This window comes from Medicago sativa, chromosome 1, assembly GCF_051527215.1.
Source record: "Medicago sativa cultivar Bolivia chromosome 1, Bolivia_mono, whole genome shotgun sequence".
Classification (NCBI taxonomy): domain Eukaryota; kingdom Viridiplantae; phylum Streptophyta; class Magnoliopsida; order Fabales; family Fabaceae; genus Medicago; species Medicago sativa.
The window spans coordinates 54,113,579-54,131,779 of record NC_140749.1 but is presented as its reverse complement, the minus strand read 5'-3'; the positions used below and the strand labels follow the sequence as shown (position 1 = coordinate 54,131,779).

General features: G+C 36.2%; 1 protein-coding gene across 1 annotated transcript; it reads left to right on the top strand.

Moving 5' to 3' along the window:
* The first annotated feature begins 16,848 nt into the window (after positions 1 to 16,848).
* LOC146955401 (uncharacterized) lies at positions 16,849 to 17,313 on the top strand. The gene has a single exon (XM_085748377.1). It carries the CDS (start codon positions 16,849 to 16,851, stop codon positions 17,311 to 17,313), a length of 465 nt encoding a protein of 154 aa, XP_085604503.1.
* The last annotated feature ends 888 nt before the right edge of the window (positions 17,314 to 18,201 follow it).

The window sequence follows — 18,201 nt, the reverse complement described above, 5'->3', positions numbered from 1 at the left end:
CGTCTCACATGTCTTTTTAGAAAACATTGTTATACATGTCGTCAAAATTTATTTTCCTTTGTGCATTACATACTCTAAAAAGCCACATACTGTTAGATAATCACGATACTTGTTCTATCCTTTTTACTTTAAGAAATTTTATAAACATTGGTATACGGATCCTTGGAATAATATATGTATTTCCTTTTTAAAGAAAACATTTTGAATCCAAACCGATAACGGTACTGCAGAACCACAGGACGAGTTCCTATGTTTTTGAAAAGGTTGAATCTCGTCTAAGCTCGTCACTGACGAGTTGATCCGGAAGTCCGCACGTCTTAAGTTAACTTACTCACTTATGACGTGTGTCATCGGTTTCGAAAATGAAAATATCATGTTTTTAGAATAATTCGTTTCCAAGTCCCTTAATACCCATTTTCACTTTAAAAGTTGAAAAATCCTGGTTTAGGACTATTCAAGCAAGTATCGTCATCATTTAACAATCATGGCGTCGGAGAGTATGAATCTCATCATACATAACTCATGAATCGTAATTCCTTACGTGATAAAATTCTTAAACTTCGAAAGTGGACTCTTTTCTATTCCTTCTTAACTATATGTATGCTTCAGACACATATTCTTTCTATCCGTTTAACAATTCTTGTACGTGCTCGACATCACCAATAAGAAACCTGATCATTTAATTAATGTTTCAAAAACTATTCGCTTGTCTCATAATGCTTCTCATTAGGCTTCTTTATAATTAACAACTTAACCGGTTCACTTCCGTTGCGCCTCTCTGATTTCCACCCGGTTGGTTTTAACCAATACTCTATTCTATTGAGACGAGTGAAACTTCTCATTCCTTTTCTTACGCTTTATCATTATCCTGAACTCTTCTAAAGACCATTCGTGTGACATCCAATGCTGCTACTTGCTCTTCATAAGGCCTTATTAGATTGAATCTCATGATAGACCTACCATAATCTCAAATTACCTTCTTGTGGTTGAACTTTACATACTTACTAATAGACTTACCTTCTGTCGTATCATTACCATACTTAAGTCCCCATAGCATGCTCATAATGCACATCGTGAATGCCTTTCTTGAACATCCTACTTGCATCTTCATTTCTTGCATGCTATGCTTTGCTTAATATTACCAATGCTAGCTCGTTAATTTTCTTCCTGAAGAAAACTTCATAAATTTGCAAACGGATCATTGGTGTTGATGTTTCTTTATTATATATATATATATATATATATATATAAAATTGAATTTTGGGTCTCGGTCGTTACCATAAAGATCGTGGAACGAGTTGATAACACAAAATGCCAGCAAATCTTGTTCCGAGTGTTCAAATAATTTTTCATGTGTTGTAACCGACCGGTACCCACAAAATGTCCATTTAAAAATTTATGAACATCAATTCCAATCATCCATATGCGTATATCTTGGCAAATATTAGAATTCGTCATAATAACGAGCCTTGGTAAATTAATTAAACAAATCATAGATTCGAGGGGTAATTAATACTCCACTAAACCTGAGAATCTTGTGATCTAACATAACTCTTAACCACCTTACTCCTTACTTCCTGTCTTCACGTCTATAACGTCCTTCCCTATACTGGGTCCTCTAAGCTCTTGGTCTAAACTCTTTTAAATTCTTGACACATTAATCTCCAAAGTCACCTTAAACTGAATCGATTCTGTTAATGGTTGTTCATGTTCTTTTCCTTTAAAAACTTTAGAAGGTAATGTGCATTCATTACTTAATGTTATAAAAGTGTTATTGCAAAAATGTATAAAAGACAACTCTCCAATAATCACTGCGGACAATAGAGATGAACTGACAGTTTTCGAAAAACTGTAAATTTCGCCCCATATTCGCTATCAGTGAAATCATCTAAAGTAATTTCGCTACTAGCGAAAATTTCGCTATTGGCGAGTTTCTTCATCTCAGTTCTCCAAAAATATATATATTTTTGTACAAAATTTCATTTCTCAAGCAATCCAATGCACATTATCCATTCTTAACATCATTAAAACATTCATATCATATGCACGACAATCATCAATGTCATTCGATTCTATTCTCGGCATATCAGAAATTATTGCCTTAATCCTGATATCATAAAATATCCACATAACTCTTAACTTAATCTGCTGCGAACGGTTTGACTTATTTCTCTATCGACTCGCTCAACATTCCGACATTAGAGCTTTATTCTATCTGGCATTCACATCTTTGGCTACATTCACCTACCTTTAACCCTGAGAACTTCCAAATTTCATCAACATACGTCAACTTCTTCTTATCTTACAACCTTGTACTTGCATTCCTGAAATATATAATTCCTTTCTATAACACAGTCCTGCTCCAACAACAACTCTTACCGAAACTTCCGGTCACTCTTAGACATTTCCAAATTCTTCACTTTCGGTATACAAATTATCTTTAACAACTTCCCCAACGTTGTCGGATCAATCCATCTTAACTTTACCTTGCTTTCCCGGAGAAATCAACTTAAACTGATAAGCTCGCCGGCCACCATTTGGCACGATTAGACTCTTACTATTTTTTTACTCCGAGTTTCTACATTCTCAAATCATCTTCATCACATACTTCGTTCCTCCTGGTCCTATTTAGCTCTCAGGCATCCGTTCTAACCGTCGAGTGTTAAATTGAGTTGATCAGGCTCATCTAACATCAATAATTAAAACATTTACCTGGAACCCAATGGTCCCACTTCCTTAGTTGTAACTTAATGACCCAAGACACGGTCTGAATCGACCTGCTCTGATACCAAATATAACACCCATACCAAACGTATCTAGAAAGTTTAGCACGTGCGTTATTTTTAGTATTGGATACATTAAAATTACAACATAAAAACTTCGAATGAATATTATACATCAATACACGTTCGTCTAAAACGATACAACACCTTTTGTCTAAATTGATAACAATTGCATCCTTGAAATCCATATCCATTCCTCAGCGTGTACGAACGAGCACTTGATGAGATATCCATCCGGCAACTAACTTGACGTTCGACCTGTTTATCTGAAACAAAATGGGATTGGGATGAGACATAATGTCTCAGTGAGCTCCACCTAATCCTAGGCTATAGGCAACCTCAAGGGAAACCTAAGGTCACCACGTGTCTACTTTACAACCTGACGGTTGATTATACGTGTGTGGGGACTTGCATGCTTAGACGGTTGTGCATACTAGGACCGTCATAAACCATCTTACTTGTCATAGGTTTACTATAATCTTATGTGTCATGGTGGTCGAGGGAACCTAAGACCACTATGCCATGATACGGTAAACGCATCAAGGTCTTCATGTAACATGTTCATGACACAATCCTAAGCCGGACGATTAGGGAAACCTAAGAACGTCTTCGGCATCACATTCTTTACTCATCCTAGTCATGACTTGTACTTAACATATCATACATGAGTTCTTTCATGAACATAATCATACCATACATAATCGCATCTAAGTTCATTATTTATTATGTTAGCGTTGAACAAACATTCTTATCTTGATTCATTTTACGGAGAGCCCCGGGTGGAGTAACCCTGAGTACAATCCCATACATGACCGATGTACGTACATCGGACTCCCTCGGTGTCGTGCGGGTCCCTTGCGGCTTGAACCGTTCCCCTTAAGTCGAGAACCTCCCGTATCCCCCTGATGTGGATAACAAGAGACACGAACATCGCCATGCGGTTATAATCTTAGTCTTGCGTTTTCGGTGACATGCGGGTCCCTTACGACTTGAATCGTTCTCATAATGAGAACCCCTTGCATTCCCCTGATGTGGATAACAAGAGACATGCCACCTACTTATACTTGTCATGGTCTGGTCATTAATTTAGGTTAAACCTAATCATGCATACATGTTTACCTCGGAACCTTGATCGATCCGATTATTGGTAAAGTCTTACTTGTCATTCTAGTACTTGTTCAAGGTGGAGAGATTAACTAATCACTCCATGTCTTAACATGCTTGCTATCTTATTCTTAATCATGTGCGAAGATAACATGCTTCGAGTCTTATCATCTAGGGATTCTTGCTAACATGCTAGTTCTCGACAACCATGCCGAGGCTCTAGTTCTTTCCCTTGCTTAAGGAATAACTTGCTACCCCATTACATATCATAACATCTCTCATTTGCCATGTTTATCTAGCTATTCCCAATACTTGCCTTATTAACATGAAAGCCGTGCAAAAGATTATCATTTAATACCTTAGTTTGAGGGGTTTACCGTAGTAAAAGAATGCTTGAAGAAAACTTGAGCCGAAACCTGTCAACAATACGCGAAACAAGCAAACAGTGCAAGTGCACTGTCTACTCGCCTCGCGAGTGAACTTGATCGCCATGGCGAGTAACTGCTCGCAGCTGCGAGTTGGGGGCGAGCAGGACCCCCTGTTCGGCCTTCTAGCTCGCTGTGGCGAGTAGTAGCTCGCAGTGGCGAGTTGTGACAGTCCAGAACACCTAAAAATGGTATTTTTGACCCAAAAACCTCAAACCAAGTGTCTCTAGGTGTTTTGGAACATATATGATCATAGAAAACTTGTAAAACATTCATTTGGCAAGTATTGGCAAGTATAGCAAGCATGGCACAAAAGGGCAACTAATCATAATACTTGAACCCTAGAATTATCATAGTTTTCATATATAATATACAAGGTATAAACATAATCCCAAGGGTAAGGAATTCTATCTATGGAACTCACCTTGCAAGTTCTTAAAGCCATTCCAAGCCTCAAGCTCAAGCAAGCATCATCTTCCTTTTTATAACCAACCCTAGTTTGCTTCCTTGTTTTCAAAGTTTCCAAAAGTCACCATCCTCACTTTAGTTCTTCAACCCAAACCCTTTTCATCTTCTATGATTATGAAGGAACCAATTCTTTCACAACTTCATGCTTCCTCACCCCACTTACCAAAACCCTAACTTGTTGTGATTATCTTATTGAAGAGAAAGAGGAGCAATAGCAATCCAAACCCAAGCTTCCATGTTCAAGCAACCAAACCTTAGTTCCTTAATCAAGAACCAAACCCTAATTTAAAGGAGGGAAGGAAAAGTTGAGAATCAAACAAAATCTAAGCTTCCTTAAGCTTATGAGACCATAGAGAAACATAGTCTAGAAACTTACCAAGAAAAGATGAAGATTTAGGAAGGATTGGTGGAGGAGAAGAGAAAGACAACTCAAACCAAGCTTCATATGATTATGGTGTGTTGAAAGATCATGTGGTAAAGCCTTGCCATGGATGGAAGAGGTTGGAAAGGATAGAGGAAAAGAAAGAGAGAAGGAGGCGTGGAAGTAGAGAGAAGGGAGAGCAATTTTTCCCAAATCCAACTCTAGAGAGAGAAAGGGAAAAAGATTATGAAGATATTTGGCCCCAAAACAATTAAATACTCCCTTGACATGAAATTACCAAAATACCCTTTGTCTTAAGCTTGTTAAATACGACTCTGAGACTTAGCTCGTATTTGACTGTCATCATTTAATAATATCCTCCATAACTTACTTTCCTTTATATTAATCTTATAGCCCGATCGACGGTAATATTCTGACACTGACAGGCGGGATATTACATTCTACCCCCCTTAAAAAAAACTTCGTCCTCAAAATTTAGAGGTCACATAACATGTAACGAGTTTAAACATAACATCTTGAAATAATTCTTGCATCGTCGGAATCATTCTTCTCATAGTCTTAACTTAACCTAAAACATCATGTTCAAACTTATAATTATGGCATATTGGTCCAGATATCTCGGATCCACATCTTACCTGCTTATGGTAAATCATTCATATAGGTAACTTATCATTATCTGGAACACTCAGGATCTGCCTTTCAACTGAAGTCTCATTAGAATGCTGGTTTGCCCTGCAGTGCTCAATTGCACCATAAACAACTTATTGTGTAATCACTTAGCTCACACCTAATCTTTCTTATGTAACTTGAGACACTTGTCTCTTACTTACATTACTTACTAGACGATTCCAGGAATCTCCTTTCATAGCCTTAGGAAAAATCTTCCGATCTCAATATGATCTCATTGCACCCGAATCCATCGGTAACTCATATAACTTGGTATGGATAAGCGACTCTAAATTATGCCATTATACTTTACATTCAACAGTCGGTCTCTTAGTTCACATGCTCTTAAATTTTCCGACCAAAACCATTTGCACTTGAATATCCTTAACATATACTTGTACGTCTCACATGTCTTTTTAGAAAACATTGTTATACATGTCGTCAAAATTTATTTTCCTTTGTGCATTACATACTCTAAAAAGCCACATACTGTTAGATAATCACGATACTTGTTCTATCCTTTTTACTTTAAGAAATCTTATAAACATTGGTATACGGATCCTTGGAATAATATATGTATTTCCTTTTTAAAGAAAACATTTTGAATCCAAACCGATAACGGTACTGCAGAACCACAGGACGAGTTCCTATGTTTTTGAAAAGGTTGAATCTCGTCTAAGCTCGTCACTGACGAGTTGATCCGGAAGTCCGCACGTCTTAAGTTAACTTACTCACTTATGACGTGTGTCATCGGTTTCGAAAATGAAAATATCATGTTTTTAGAATAATTCGTTTCCAAGTCCCTTAATACCCATTTTCACTTTAAAAGTTGAAAAATCCTGGTTTAGGACTATTCAAGCAAGTATCGTCATCATTTAACAATCATGGCGTCGGAGAGTATGAATCTCATCATACATAACTCATGAATCGTAATTCCTTACGTGATAAAATTCTTAAACTTCGAAAGTGGACTCTTTTCTATTCCTTCTTAACTATATGTATGCTTCAGACACATATTCTTTCTATCCGTTTAACAATTCTTGTACGTGCTCGACATCACCAATAAGAAACCTGATCATTTAATTAATGTTTCAAAAACTATTCGCTTGTCTCATAATGCTTCTCATTAGGCTTCTTTATAATTAACAACTTAACCGGTTCACTTCCGTTGCGCCTCTCTGATTTCCACCCGGTTGGTTTTAACCAATACTCTATTCTATTGAGACGAGTGAAACTTCTCATTCCTTTTCTTACGCTTTATCATTATCCTGAACTCTTCTAAAGACCATTCGTGTGACATCCAATGCTGCTACTTGCTCTTCATAAGGCCTTATTAGATTGAATCTCATGATAGACCTACCATAATCTCAAATTACCTTCTTGTGGTTGAACTTTACATACTTACTAATAGACTTACCTTCTGTCGTATCATTACCATACTTAAGTCCCCATAGCATGCTCATAATGCACATCGTGAATGCCTTTCTTGAACATCCTACTTGCATCTTCATTTCTTGCATGCTATGCTTTGCTTAATATTACCAATGCTAGCTCGTTAATTTTCTTCCTGAAGAAAACTTCATAAATTTGCAAACGGATCATTGGTGTTGATGTTTCTTTATTATATATATATATATATATATATATAAAATTGAATTTTGGGTCTCGGTCGTTACCATAAAGATCGTGGAACGAGTTGATAACACAAAATGCCAGCAAATCTTGTTCCGAGTGTTCAAATAATTTTTCATGTGTTGTAACCGACCGGTACCCACAAAATGTCCATTTAAAAATTTATGAACATCAATTCCAATCATCCATATGCGTATATCTTGGCAAATATTAGAATTCGTCATAATAACGAGCCTTGGTAAATTAATTAAACAAATCATAGATTCGAGGGGTAATTAATACTCCACTAAACCTGAGAATCTTGTGATCTAACATAACTCTTAACCACCTTACTCCTTACTTCCTGTCTTCACGTCCATAACGTCCTTCCCTATACTGGGTCCTCTAAGCTCTTGGTCTAAACTCTTTTAAACTCTTGACACATTAATCTCCAAAGTCACCTTAAACTGAATCGATTCTGTTAATGGTTGTTCATGCTCTTTTCCTTTAAAAACTTTAGAAGGTAATGTGCATTCATTACTTAATGTTATAAAAGTGTTATTGCAAAAATGTATAGAAGACAACTCTCCAATAATCACTGCGGACACTAGAGATGAACTGACAGTTTTCGAAAAACTGTAAATTTCGCCCCATATTCGCTATCAGCGAAATCATCTAAAGTAATTTCGCTACTAGCGAAAATTTCGCTATTGGCGAGTTTCTTCATCTCAGTTCTCCAAAAATATATATATTTTTGTACAAAATTTTATTTCTCAAGCAATCCAATGCACATTATCCATTCTTAACATCATTAAAACATTCATATCATATGCACGACAATCATCAATGTCATTCGATTCTATTCTCGGCATATCAGAAATTATTGCCTTAATCCTGATATCATAAAATATCCACATAACTCTTAACTTAATCTGCTGCGAACGGTTTGACTTATTTCTCTATCGACTCGCTCAACATTCCGACATTAGAGCTTTATTCTATCTGGCATTCACATCTTTGGCTACATTCACCTACCTTTAACCCTGAGAATTTCCAAATTTCATCAACATACGTCAACTTCTTCTTATCTTACAACCTTGTACTTGCATTCCTAAAATATATAATTCCTTTCTATAACACAGTCCTGCTCCAACAACAACTCTTACCGAAACTTCCGGTCACTCTTAGACATTTCCAAATTCTTCACTTTCGGTATACAAATTATCTTTAACAACTTCCCCAACGTTGTCGGATCAATCCATCTTAACTTTACCTTGCTTTCCCGGAGAAATCAACTTAAACTGATAAGCTCACCGGCCACCATTTGGCACGATTATACTCTTACTATTTTTTTACTCCGAGTTTCTACATTCTCAAATCATCTTCATCACATACTTCGTTCCTCCTGGTCCTATTTAGCTCTCAGGCATCCGTTCTAACCGTCGAGTGTTAAATTGAGTTGATCATGCTCATCTAACATCAATAATTAAAACATTTACCTGGAACCCAATGGTCCCACTTCCTTAGTTGTAACTTAATGACCCAAGACACGGTCTGAATCGACCTGCTCTGATACCAAATATAACACCCATACCAAACGTATCTAGAAAGTTTAGCACGTGCGTTATTTTTAGTATTGGATACATTAAAATTACAACATAAAAACTTCGAATGAATATTATACATCAATACACGTTCGTCTAAAACGATACAACACCTTTTGTCTAAATTGATAACAATTGCATCCTTGAAATCCATATCCATTCCTCAGCGTGTACGAACGAGCACTTGATGAGATATCCATCCGGAAACTAACTTGACGTTCGACCTGTTTATCTGAAACAAAATGGGATTGGGATGAGACATAATGTCTCAGTGAGCTCCACCTAATCCTAGGCTATAGGCAACCTCAAGGGAAACCTACGGTCACCACGTGTCTACTTTACAACCTGACGGTTGATTATTCGTGTGTGGGGACTTGCATGCTTAGACGGTTGTGCATACTAGGACCGTCATAAACCATCTTACTTGTCATAGGTTTACTATAATCTTATGTGTCATGGTGGTCGAGGGAACCTAAGACCACTATGCCATGATACGGTAAACGCATCAAGGTCTTCATGTAACATGTTCATGACACAATCCTAAGCCGGACGATTAGGGAAACCTAAGAACGTCTTCGGCATCACATTCTTTACTCATCCTAGTCATGACTTGTACTTAACATATCATACATGAGTTCTTTCATGAACATAATCATATCATACATAATCACATCTAAGTTCATTATTTATTATGTTAGCGTTGAACAAACATTCTTATCTTGATTCATTTTACGGAGAGCCCCGGGTGGAGTAACCCTGAGTACAATCCCATACATGACCGATGTACGTACATCGGACTCCCTCGGTGTCGTGCGGGTCCCTTGCGGCTTGAACCGTTCCCCTTAAGTCGAGAACCTCCCGTATCCCCCTGATGTGGATAACAAGAGACACGAACATCGCCATGCGGTTATAATCTTAGTCTTGCGTTTTCGGTGACATGCGGGTCCCTTACGACTTGAATCGTTCTCATAATGAGAACCCCTTGCATCCCCCTGATGTGGATAACAAGAGACATGCCACCTACTTATACTTGTCATGGTCTGGTCATTAATTTAGGTTAAACCTAATCATGCATACATGTTTACCTCGGAACCTTGATCGATCCGATTATTGGTAAAGTCTTACTTGTCATTCTAGTACTTGTTCAAGGTGGAGAGATTAACTAATCACTCCATGTCTTAACATGCTTGCTATCTTATTCTTAATCATGTGCGAAGATAACATGCTTCGAGTCTTATCATCTAGGGATTCTTGCTAACATGCTAGTTCTCGACAACCATGCCGAGGCTCTAGTTCTTTCCCTTGCTTAAGGAATAACTTGCTACCCCATTACATATCATAACATCTCTCATTTGCCATGTTTAACTAGCTATTCCCAATACTTGCCTTATTAACATGAAAGCCTTGCAAAATATTATCATTTAATACCTTAGTTTGAGGGGTTTATCGTAGTAAAAGAATGCTTGAAGAAAACTTGAGCCGAAACCTGTCAACAATACGCGAAACAAGCAAACAGTGCAAGTGCACTGTCTACTCGCCTCGCGAGTGAACTTGATCGCCATGGCGAGTAACTGCTCGCAGCTGCGAGTTGGGGGCGAGCAGGACCCCCTGTTCGGCCTTCTAGCTCGCTGTGGCGAGTAGTAGCTCGCAGTGGCGAGTTGTGACAGTCCAGAACACCTAAAAATGGTATTTTTGACCCAAAAACCTCAAAACAAGTGTCTCTAGGTGTTTTGGAACATATATGATCATAGAAAACTTGTAAAACATTCATTTGGCAAGTATTGGCAAGTATAGCAAGCATGGCACAAAAGGGCAACTAATCATAATACTTGAACCCTAGAATTATCATAGTTTTCATATATAATATACAAGGTATAAACATAATCCCAAGGGTAAGGAATTCTATCTATGGAACTCACCTTGCAAGTTCTTAAAGCCATTCCAAGCCTCAAGCTCAAGCAAGCATCATCTTCCCTTTTATAACCAACCCTAGTTTGCTTCCTTGTTTTCAAAGTTTCCAAAAGTCACCATCCTCACTTTAGTTCTTCAACCTAAACCCTTTTCATCTTCTATGATTATGAAGGAACCAATTCTTTCACAACTTCATGCTTCCTCTCCCCACTTACCAAAACCCTAACTTGTTGTGATTATCTTATTGAAGAGAAAGAGGAGCAATAGCAATCCAAACCCAAGCTTCCATGTTCAAGCAACCAAACCTTAGTTCCTTAATCAAGAACCAAACCCTAATTTAAAGGAGGGAAGGAAAAGTTGAGCATCAAACAAAATCTAAGCTTCCTTAAGCTTATGAGACCATAGAGAAACATAGTCTAGAAACTTACCAAGAAAAGATGAAGATTTAGGAAGGATTGGTGGAGGAGAAGAGAAAGACAACTCAAACCAAGCTTCATATGATTATGGTGTCTTGAAAGATCAAGTGGTAAAGCCTTGCCATGGATGGAAGAGGTTGGAAAGGATAGAGGAAAAGAAAGAGAGAAGGAGGCGTGGAAGTAGAGAGAAGGGAGAGCAATTTTTCCCAAATCCAACCCTAGAGAGAGAAAGGGAAAACGATTATGAAGATATTTGGCCCCAAAACAATTAAATACTTCCTTGACGTGAAATTATCAAAATACCCTTTGTCTTAAGCGTGTTAAATATGACTCTGAGACTTAGCTCGTATTTGACTGTCATCACTTAATAATATCCTCCATAACGTACTTTCCTTTATATTAATCTTATAGCCCGATCGACGGTAATATTCTGACACTGACAGGCGGGATATTACACTTTCTCTTTCACTCATCGATGAAAGATGGTTTTAGATCAATTTTTGACCTAGAATCACCCCTGCATTTTTTTTCTTCATTTTCTCATTCTAAACAAGTGATTTCCACATATATCAAGTTTTTCCTTTTGTATTTTTTTTATTTTGTCGTTCGAGTGCGGCGTTGTTTGTTGTCGCGTCTTGTTGCGGTGTTCGTTTAGTTCATATTGCAGGATCAACCTCAGTCAATCACATATTCAATCAATGATTTGGGCGTCAACGCTGCAGATCTAGAAGTATGAGTATTATGGTGAATTAGATTTTATCTTATTATTTGTATGCATTTTGTCGTTGTATGCTATTAACTTGGGTGTTGTAAGTTTGTTCGCAAATTCGCCTTTTACGTTTTTAGTGATGTTGATCATGTTATTATATCGGATGTATTCTATCAATTTAAATGAATGAATGTTTTGCTTTTGAAAATTAGTGTGAGCCTCACCTATTTGCTAAAAAAACCCCTTAATTTAACAAAACATACATTGTGATGATATAAATTTATGAAATTATTAGTCGGTTTTTTTTCTCTCCTCTAACATCATGTAGCCGCATTCAACCACCAACAACCACCCTTCTTTCTTTCTCCTTTAACATCCAATGCCATCAGTCATCATGTAGCCGTCGTGTGAGTTGTGCGGTCGCTTCACCGTTGCACCATTTCAACACTTTGCAGGTGAGGAAAGCCTCGATCCGGTGTCCTCGTCGTCGCCGGTAGATTTAGGTTTGTTCATAGTCACTGGTGTTGCACCCCGTGACTTGTTTCAAAACATTGTCTCATTATACTCATTTGGTGGTTCGAGGAGATGGTTGAAAACGAGGTGTGGCTAGATCTGCAACATATGGATCAGTTTCTTTGTTTTTTGTTTAAAACTGCCGAAATCTTCCTTGTAGGTGGCAGTGGCTCCGTGTTTCACTTGCAAGATGGATGCAGGTCATTCTTTTTTTTTTTGGCTTTGTTTTCCTTATTCCATTACAGATTTGTTGAGATCTGCAGGGTTTCAAAACTTCGGGATTGCGTCTGTCGTGCAAAGTTTGGTCAGAAATGGCTGTCTTAGCTTGCTGGTGTTTAGACATGGTGATTAGTTGGTTGTGAGTTTGTTATCATGTTGGCGATATGGATAAACACCATTACGCAAAGGTTCGAGTTCGACAAAAATTCGTCTCCAATTCAAGCATGTCTTTGGTTTCGTATCCCAGTCTTCCTATTGTTTGACACGAGACTGTGTGGACTCGAAAGAGTCGTTAATGCTTGCTGTCGTTGTTGCGGGGAGTTGATGATACATGATTTGATTTTGTGTTGATGATCGAGTCATTCGCCAAATACAGACTTGCTTGGTACTCACAAACGTCTATCATTTATGGTGTTCGTTTGTTAGATTCGATTAGGGTTGGATCCATTATGTTGTTCTTTTTTGATGTATTACCTGTTTGGGTTGATTCCCATGGATTGACTGGGTCAGGTTTTATGTTCCCTAGTTTTTATGTAATTTTCCCCTTATTTAATAATATATATGAGCAATTGACAACATATTAGAATAGGGTACCAACATAGTTGGACACTGATAGATGCTAAAAAGTAGTAAATATTGGATATATATTAAGCACTTTTGATTACTTGTTTCACAAGTTATTTAAGGAAAAGCTATGAAAATGTAAGAAGATGCCTTTTTATGATTTTTATGTCTTACTCAACCCAATTGTGCAGGAAAAGAATGAACAAGACAAGAATCAAAGAAAGAAACATCAATAGCGGAGCAAAGGTTTTAATTTCAATAATGCACTTGCATATGAATCCTCCATAGGAGATTCGACCAAATTTTTCTAAGCCCTCATGATTCTGACAACAACATCACAATGCTTTTCTTCAATCCCTTCCTTCACTTCTTTCTCAACCACTTTTGCATCCTTAGGCTTCACTTTGACTATACAATCTGTGATGCACTTAGCTTTTACATTTTTCCCAATATGAAAATAACAAAGTATAGCGTCTATTTCAGAGAGAACTTTGGCATCAACATTCTTGAGAGCATTATCTATGTGACAACCACCTTAGGCATGTTGAGTTTTGAGGACAAAAGTCCAACCAACATCTCAAGTGCCCAAGTAATGTTATCCTCTTGTTCAAAGGAAAGAAAGGCAAAACCAACAGAATATGTCATTTTGGTAATGGTGACTCTAACAATCTCAAATAACGGCATTCGGTACAAATTGGTTTTGTAAGTGGAGTCCATGACCAAAACGGTCAGAAAAGTGTTAAGCATATTAATTGACTCCGGATAAGCAAAAAATATGTATTCAAGAGTGCTTTCCTCATTATTTGCTCTTGTGAAATAGACGTATTTATGCTTCTCCAACTTTGAAATCATATATTTCATCTCCGTCTTGTCACCTTTTATCCCCTTGCGTCATCTAGTTCACGTATTGTACACTTGTTTGATGGTCGTCAAACTTTCTTTGTTTTTTTGCTTTAAATCCGTGAGAATATTCCTAGGCAACAACAAGCTCTTTGTCATGTCAATAACTCTTTTTTTCTCCTCCTCTTTTATTCTACCAGCAAGAATGTTTCACACCAACTCATGGTTGTGATTCCACTAAGCATTGCCAACCACCAATCATTTGTATCCTTAACAAAGAAACCACACAACCTAAACGGACATTCACATTTCCTTGAGCCCATGCCTTCAAGGTCCAGTTTCTTCTTCGTCTTTGGTGGTTTGTATTCACCACTCCTTTCACATTGCATCGTCAATGTTGGCCTTTTTAAACTAGATTTATCTATAGATATAGTAAATCCAGCCCTTGCCGCTTGTCGACAAACCCAACCAATCAAATCATCTCGCTCTCGCCATCTTTCCTTTGTTAAAAAAAAATTAGGTGGTGTCTACTTCATAACCGTGAAGCTTGGCAACGCCGGTAGGTGTACCGGTTCAGGTTTTTCTTCAATGTGAGCTTGAAAGGTAATTTTGGACTTTGAACTGCACATTAACGGTTGGTTTGACATCGCCGAAAGCTTCAATTATGGCCGGTTTCAGCTCAACGCCATCATCCGCCATATTTTCAACCATCACTATGTCTATTGAATAACAAAATAACAAGAAAAAAAATAATATAAATCACTTGTGCAACAAGCTAACAAAGAAAAAAAAATTGGCGCAAAATAAAAAAATTGGGCATTACACCTGCGTAAGTTAACTCACGTTCATACTGCTTCCAAAACTGACGAACATACCCCCAAAACCAGCAAAATCAAATGAGTTAAGATGATACATTACCTGGTTTTTTATGCTTGATGAGCGTTGAAACTTGCCTTCTGACGATTTGCAATGATTTTAAATGAAGATTTTGACCCAAAAATTCGCACTTTTTGGGGTTTTGGAGGTGGAGAGGGAAATAAAATGGTGCTTGGAGTTGAGACTGATGGATTTTGTACCAAAACAGTACAAACCCGCAGCGTGATTTAAGTCACGCTGGGTTTACAACCTGCGTGAGTTAACTCACGTTGAAAGTATCTATCTGGCTTAAGTCACATCGGCGTACTTTCGTCCATTCAGTTGAGAGTGAGTATTTTTTCAAGGAAGAAGAGCAATTTTCAAAATAAAAAAGAACACTTGCATGGCTCAATGCCCATAAAGAAACCCAAACTATTGTCGCAAAAGTGTTACGGGAAAGAGTTCTCGAACTTTACTATTTGGTACTTTTGATACGTTTAGTGTATTTTATAGATATATTGATGATTAAAATAAATTATTTAAAGAAGTGAGAATATAAATCAAGAAAGAGATATAGACAAAGTTATCAAATTTAAACGAACCGAAGATAGATAATCTTAACCCACTCCAATATGTGGTAACACTCAGGTTTAGATTGTCTACCTTTTGTGGTAACACTCAGGTTTAGATTGTCTACCTTTAGGTTGTCAACTTTTAGTGTATTGAAATAAACCTGTTGTGAAATTATAGACGCAACTTATTTATTTATTATTTAATTTATAGATATTTTGGTTATAAAATTACACATATTTCATTTATTAAATTATGCTATCTAAATTTAGTCACAAAATCCTACCCAATTCATATTTCTCAATATGTAAAGGAAATACTACCATCACTGTTCACAGTCAAAAATAAACTGAATAAATTCATTAATTGAAATACTACTGAAGCATTTTATTTATAAACTTAGCTATTGAATAATGCTCGTGATATATTAAGATTTTTGAAAGACATGGATTATTTTCTAAATACAATTATTGTATATAGAATTTCATTGACTATTTATAATCTAAATAGATAATACTTCTTTTTTTAAAAATTACACTTTTTTATTTGTGGTCAATTTTAAAATTAAAGCAAGAGTTTTAATTTGATTGGAATGGTCCTGACTAGAATATGTAAATTTTGATGTATTCGAATATGTAAATGAGATACATAAAAAATAACGTATTATAAACTTTTTAAAAACGAGTTAATTTTGAGGTATCATAGTGACATATCAAATAACATCTGAGTAATGTTAAATTTTATAGAAATAATTTTTGTTATAATATCTTGCAATAATCAATTTTGTAATACGATTATGCAGTAAAATATTATCAAAGGTGTCATATATTTAACTTTGACACCATAATGTCAATTTTGTAATACGATTATTCAGTAAAATATTATCAAAGGTGCCCCTAAAATTATATATAACATAATTTCTGCTAAACAATTGTTTTTCCTATTAAACTTTAATGATTCATTTATTTATATAAAATATGATGATTTTAATGAATTAAAGTTGTAACATGCATACTGTGTTTAAGAAACTTACAAAATTCTCATAAAAGAAAAAAAAAATGAAACTTACAAACATTAATGCAATTATAACACTAAAACATTAATACAAGAAACGTTGATTGTTTGAAACTATAAATATAGTTTTTCCATTGAGTAGTCATCACTGAAGTATTGAGATAATATTTAACAAAATAACTCTATTGTAAAACATGGCTGCATCCCACACTGTTTGCATCATGTTGGTATTTATAGCTAGTTTTCTTTTATTAGTCCAAACTGGACTTTCTGATGATGTTACCGATCCACCAATTGGATCCCCTATTGAATTTGATTATACAGAAAGGCCATTATCTTCATATCAGAAGTATTTGAATAATTGTGCGAACCAGCTATATCCAATTTGTGGTGAGGAGATATTTTCCAATGTATTTTTTGGTAACCAAACTTTTAGCGATGTATGTTGTTTAAATCTTGTGAAAGATTTGGGAAAACGCTGCCATGATGACCTGGTTAAATATATTCTGTCAACTCCAAAATTCCAGAAAAACAAAGTTTCGATTTGGGAAAGGAGTGAGCAAGTTTGGAATGATTGTGCATCTAGGGCACAAGATAATACTCCAGTAGAAGTAGAAGCTGAACCTCCGGTAGAAGCTGAAGCTCCATATAATGTTTAAATTAATGTAACATTAGGAGATCATATTTATCTTTGATGCTTAATATTTATCTATAGGGACAGAATTAATTGACAGCCAAGTGTCAAAATAGATTTTGCATCAAATCTTGTCCCTTCATTTACTTGATCCGATGGCTTTCAATAATTCAATTAAATGTTCATGTGATCTTTCTTTTATTTTCATTTTCCTCTCTGGTTAATTTGGAAGTATAGAAAAAAAAAAAATTCAATAATATTGATTTTGATCCGCTGCTTATTTCACGTAAGGTCTCTATGCTTGGAAAGAGTGGTGGAGCCTAGAATTGTTTTTATAGGGAGCTATATTTTTAGGATATAGATATGTTGTGTTGCAATAAATTATGACTAAAGTTATAGATTAAGTGGTTAATTTCATTGTATTTCGTTGCCCTTGCTACGGTTCAATATTTGCATTTTTTGAACTCTGGACACCCCACTTCTCCACATTTAAAAATGTATGAGCTCAAGCTATTAGGTTATTTGACAAAAAAAAAAATACTAGTGAAATGAACTTAGCAATAGTCGAACACTGGATCAAAAAAATACAAAAAATACTAGTGAAATGAACTTAGCAATAGTCGAACCATTTAAAAATGTATGAGCTCTAGCCATTAGGTTATTTGACAAAAAAAAAATACTAGTGAAATGAACTTAGCAATAGTCGAACACTGGATCAAAAAAATACAAAAAATACTAGTGAAATGAACTTAGCAATATAATACTAGTGAAATGAACTTAGCAATAGTCGAACACTGGATCAAAAAAATACAAAAAATACTAGTGAAATGAACTTAGCAATAGTCGAACACTGGATCAAAAGCTCGGAGGTGAGGCACTTGACCACTATGCTAGATTGTCAACAGATTGTTTA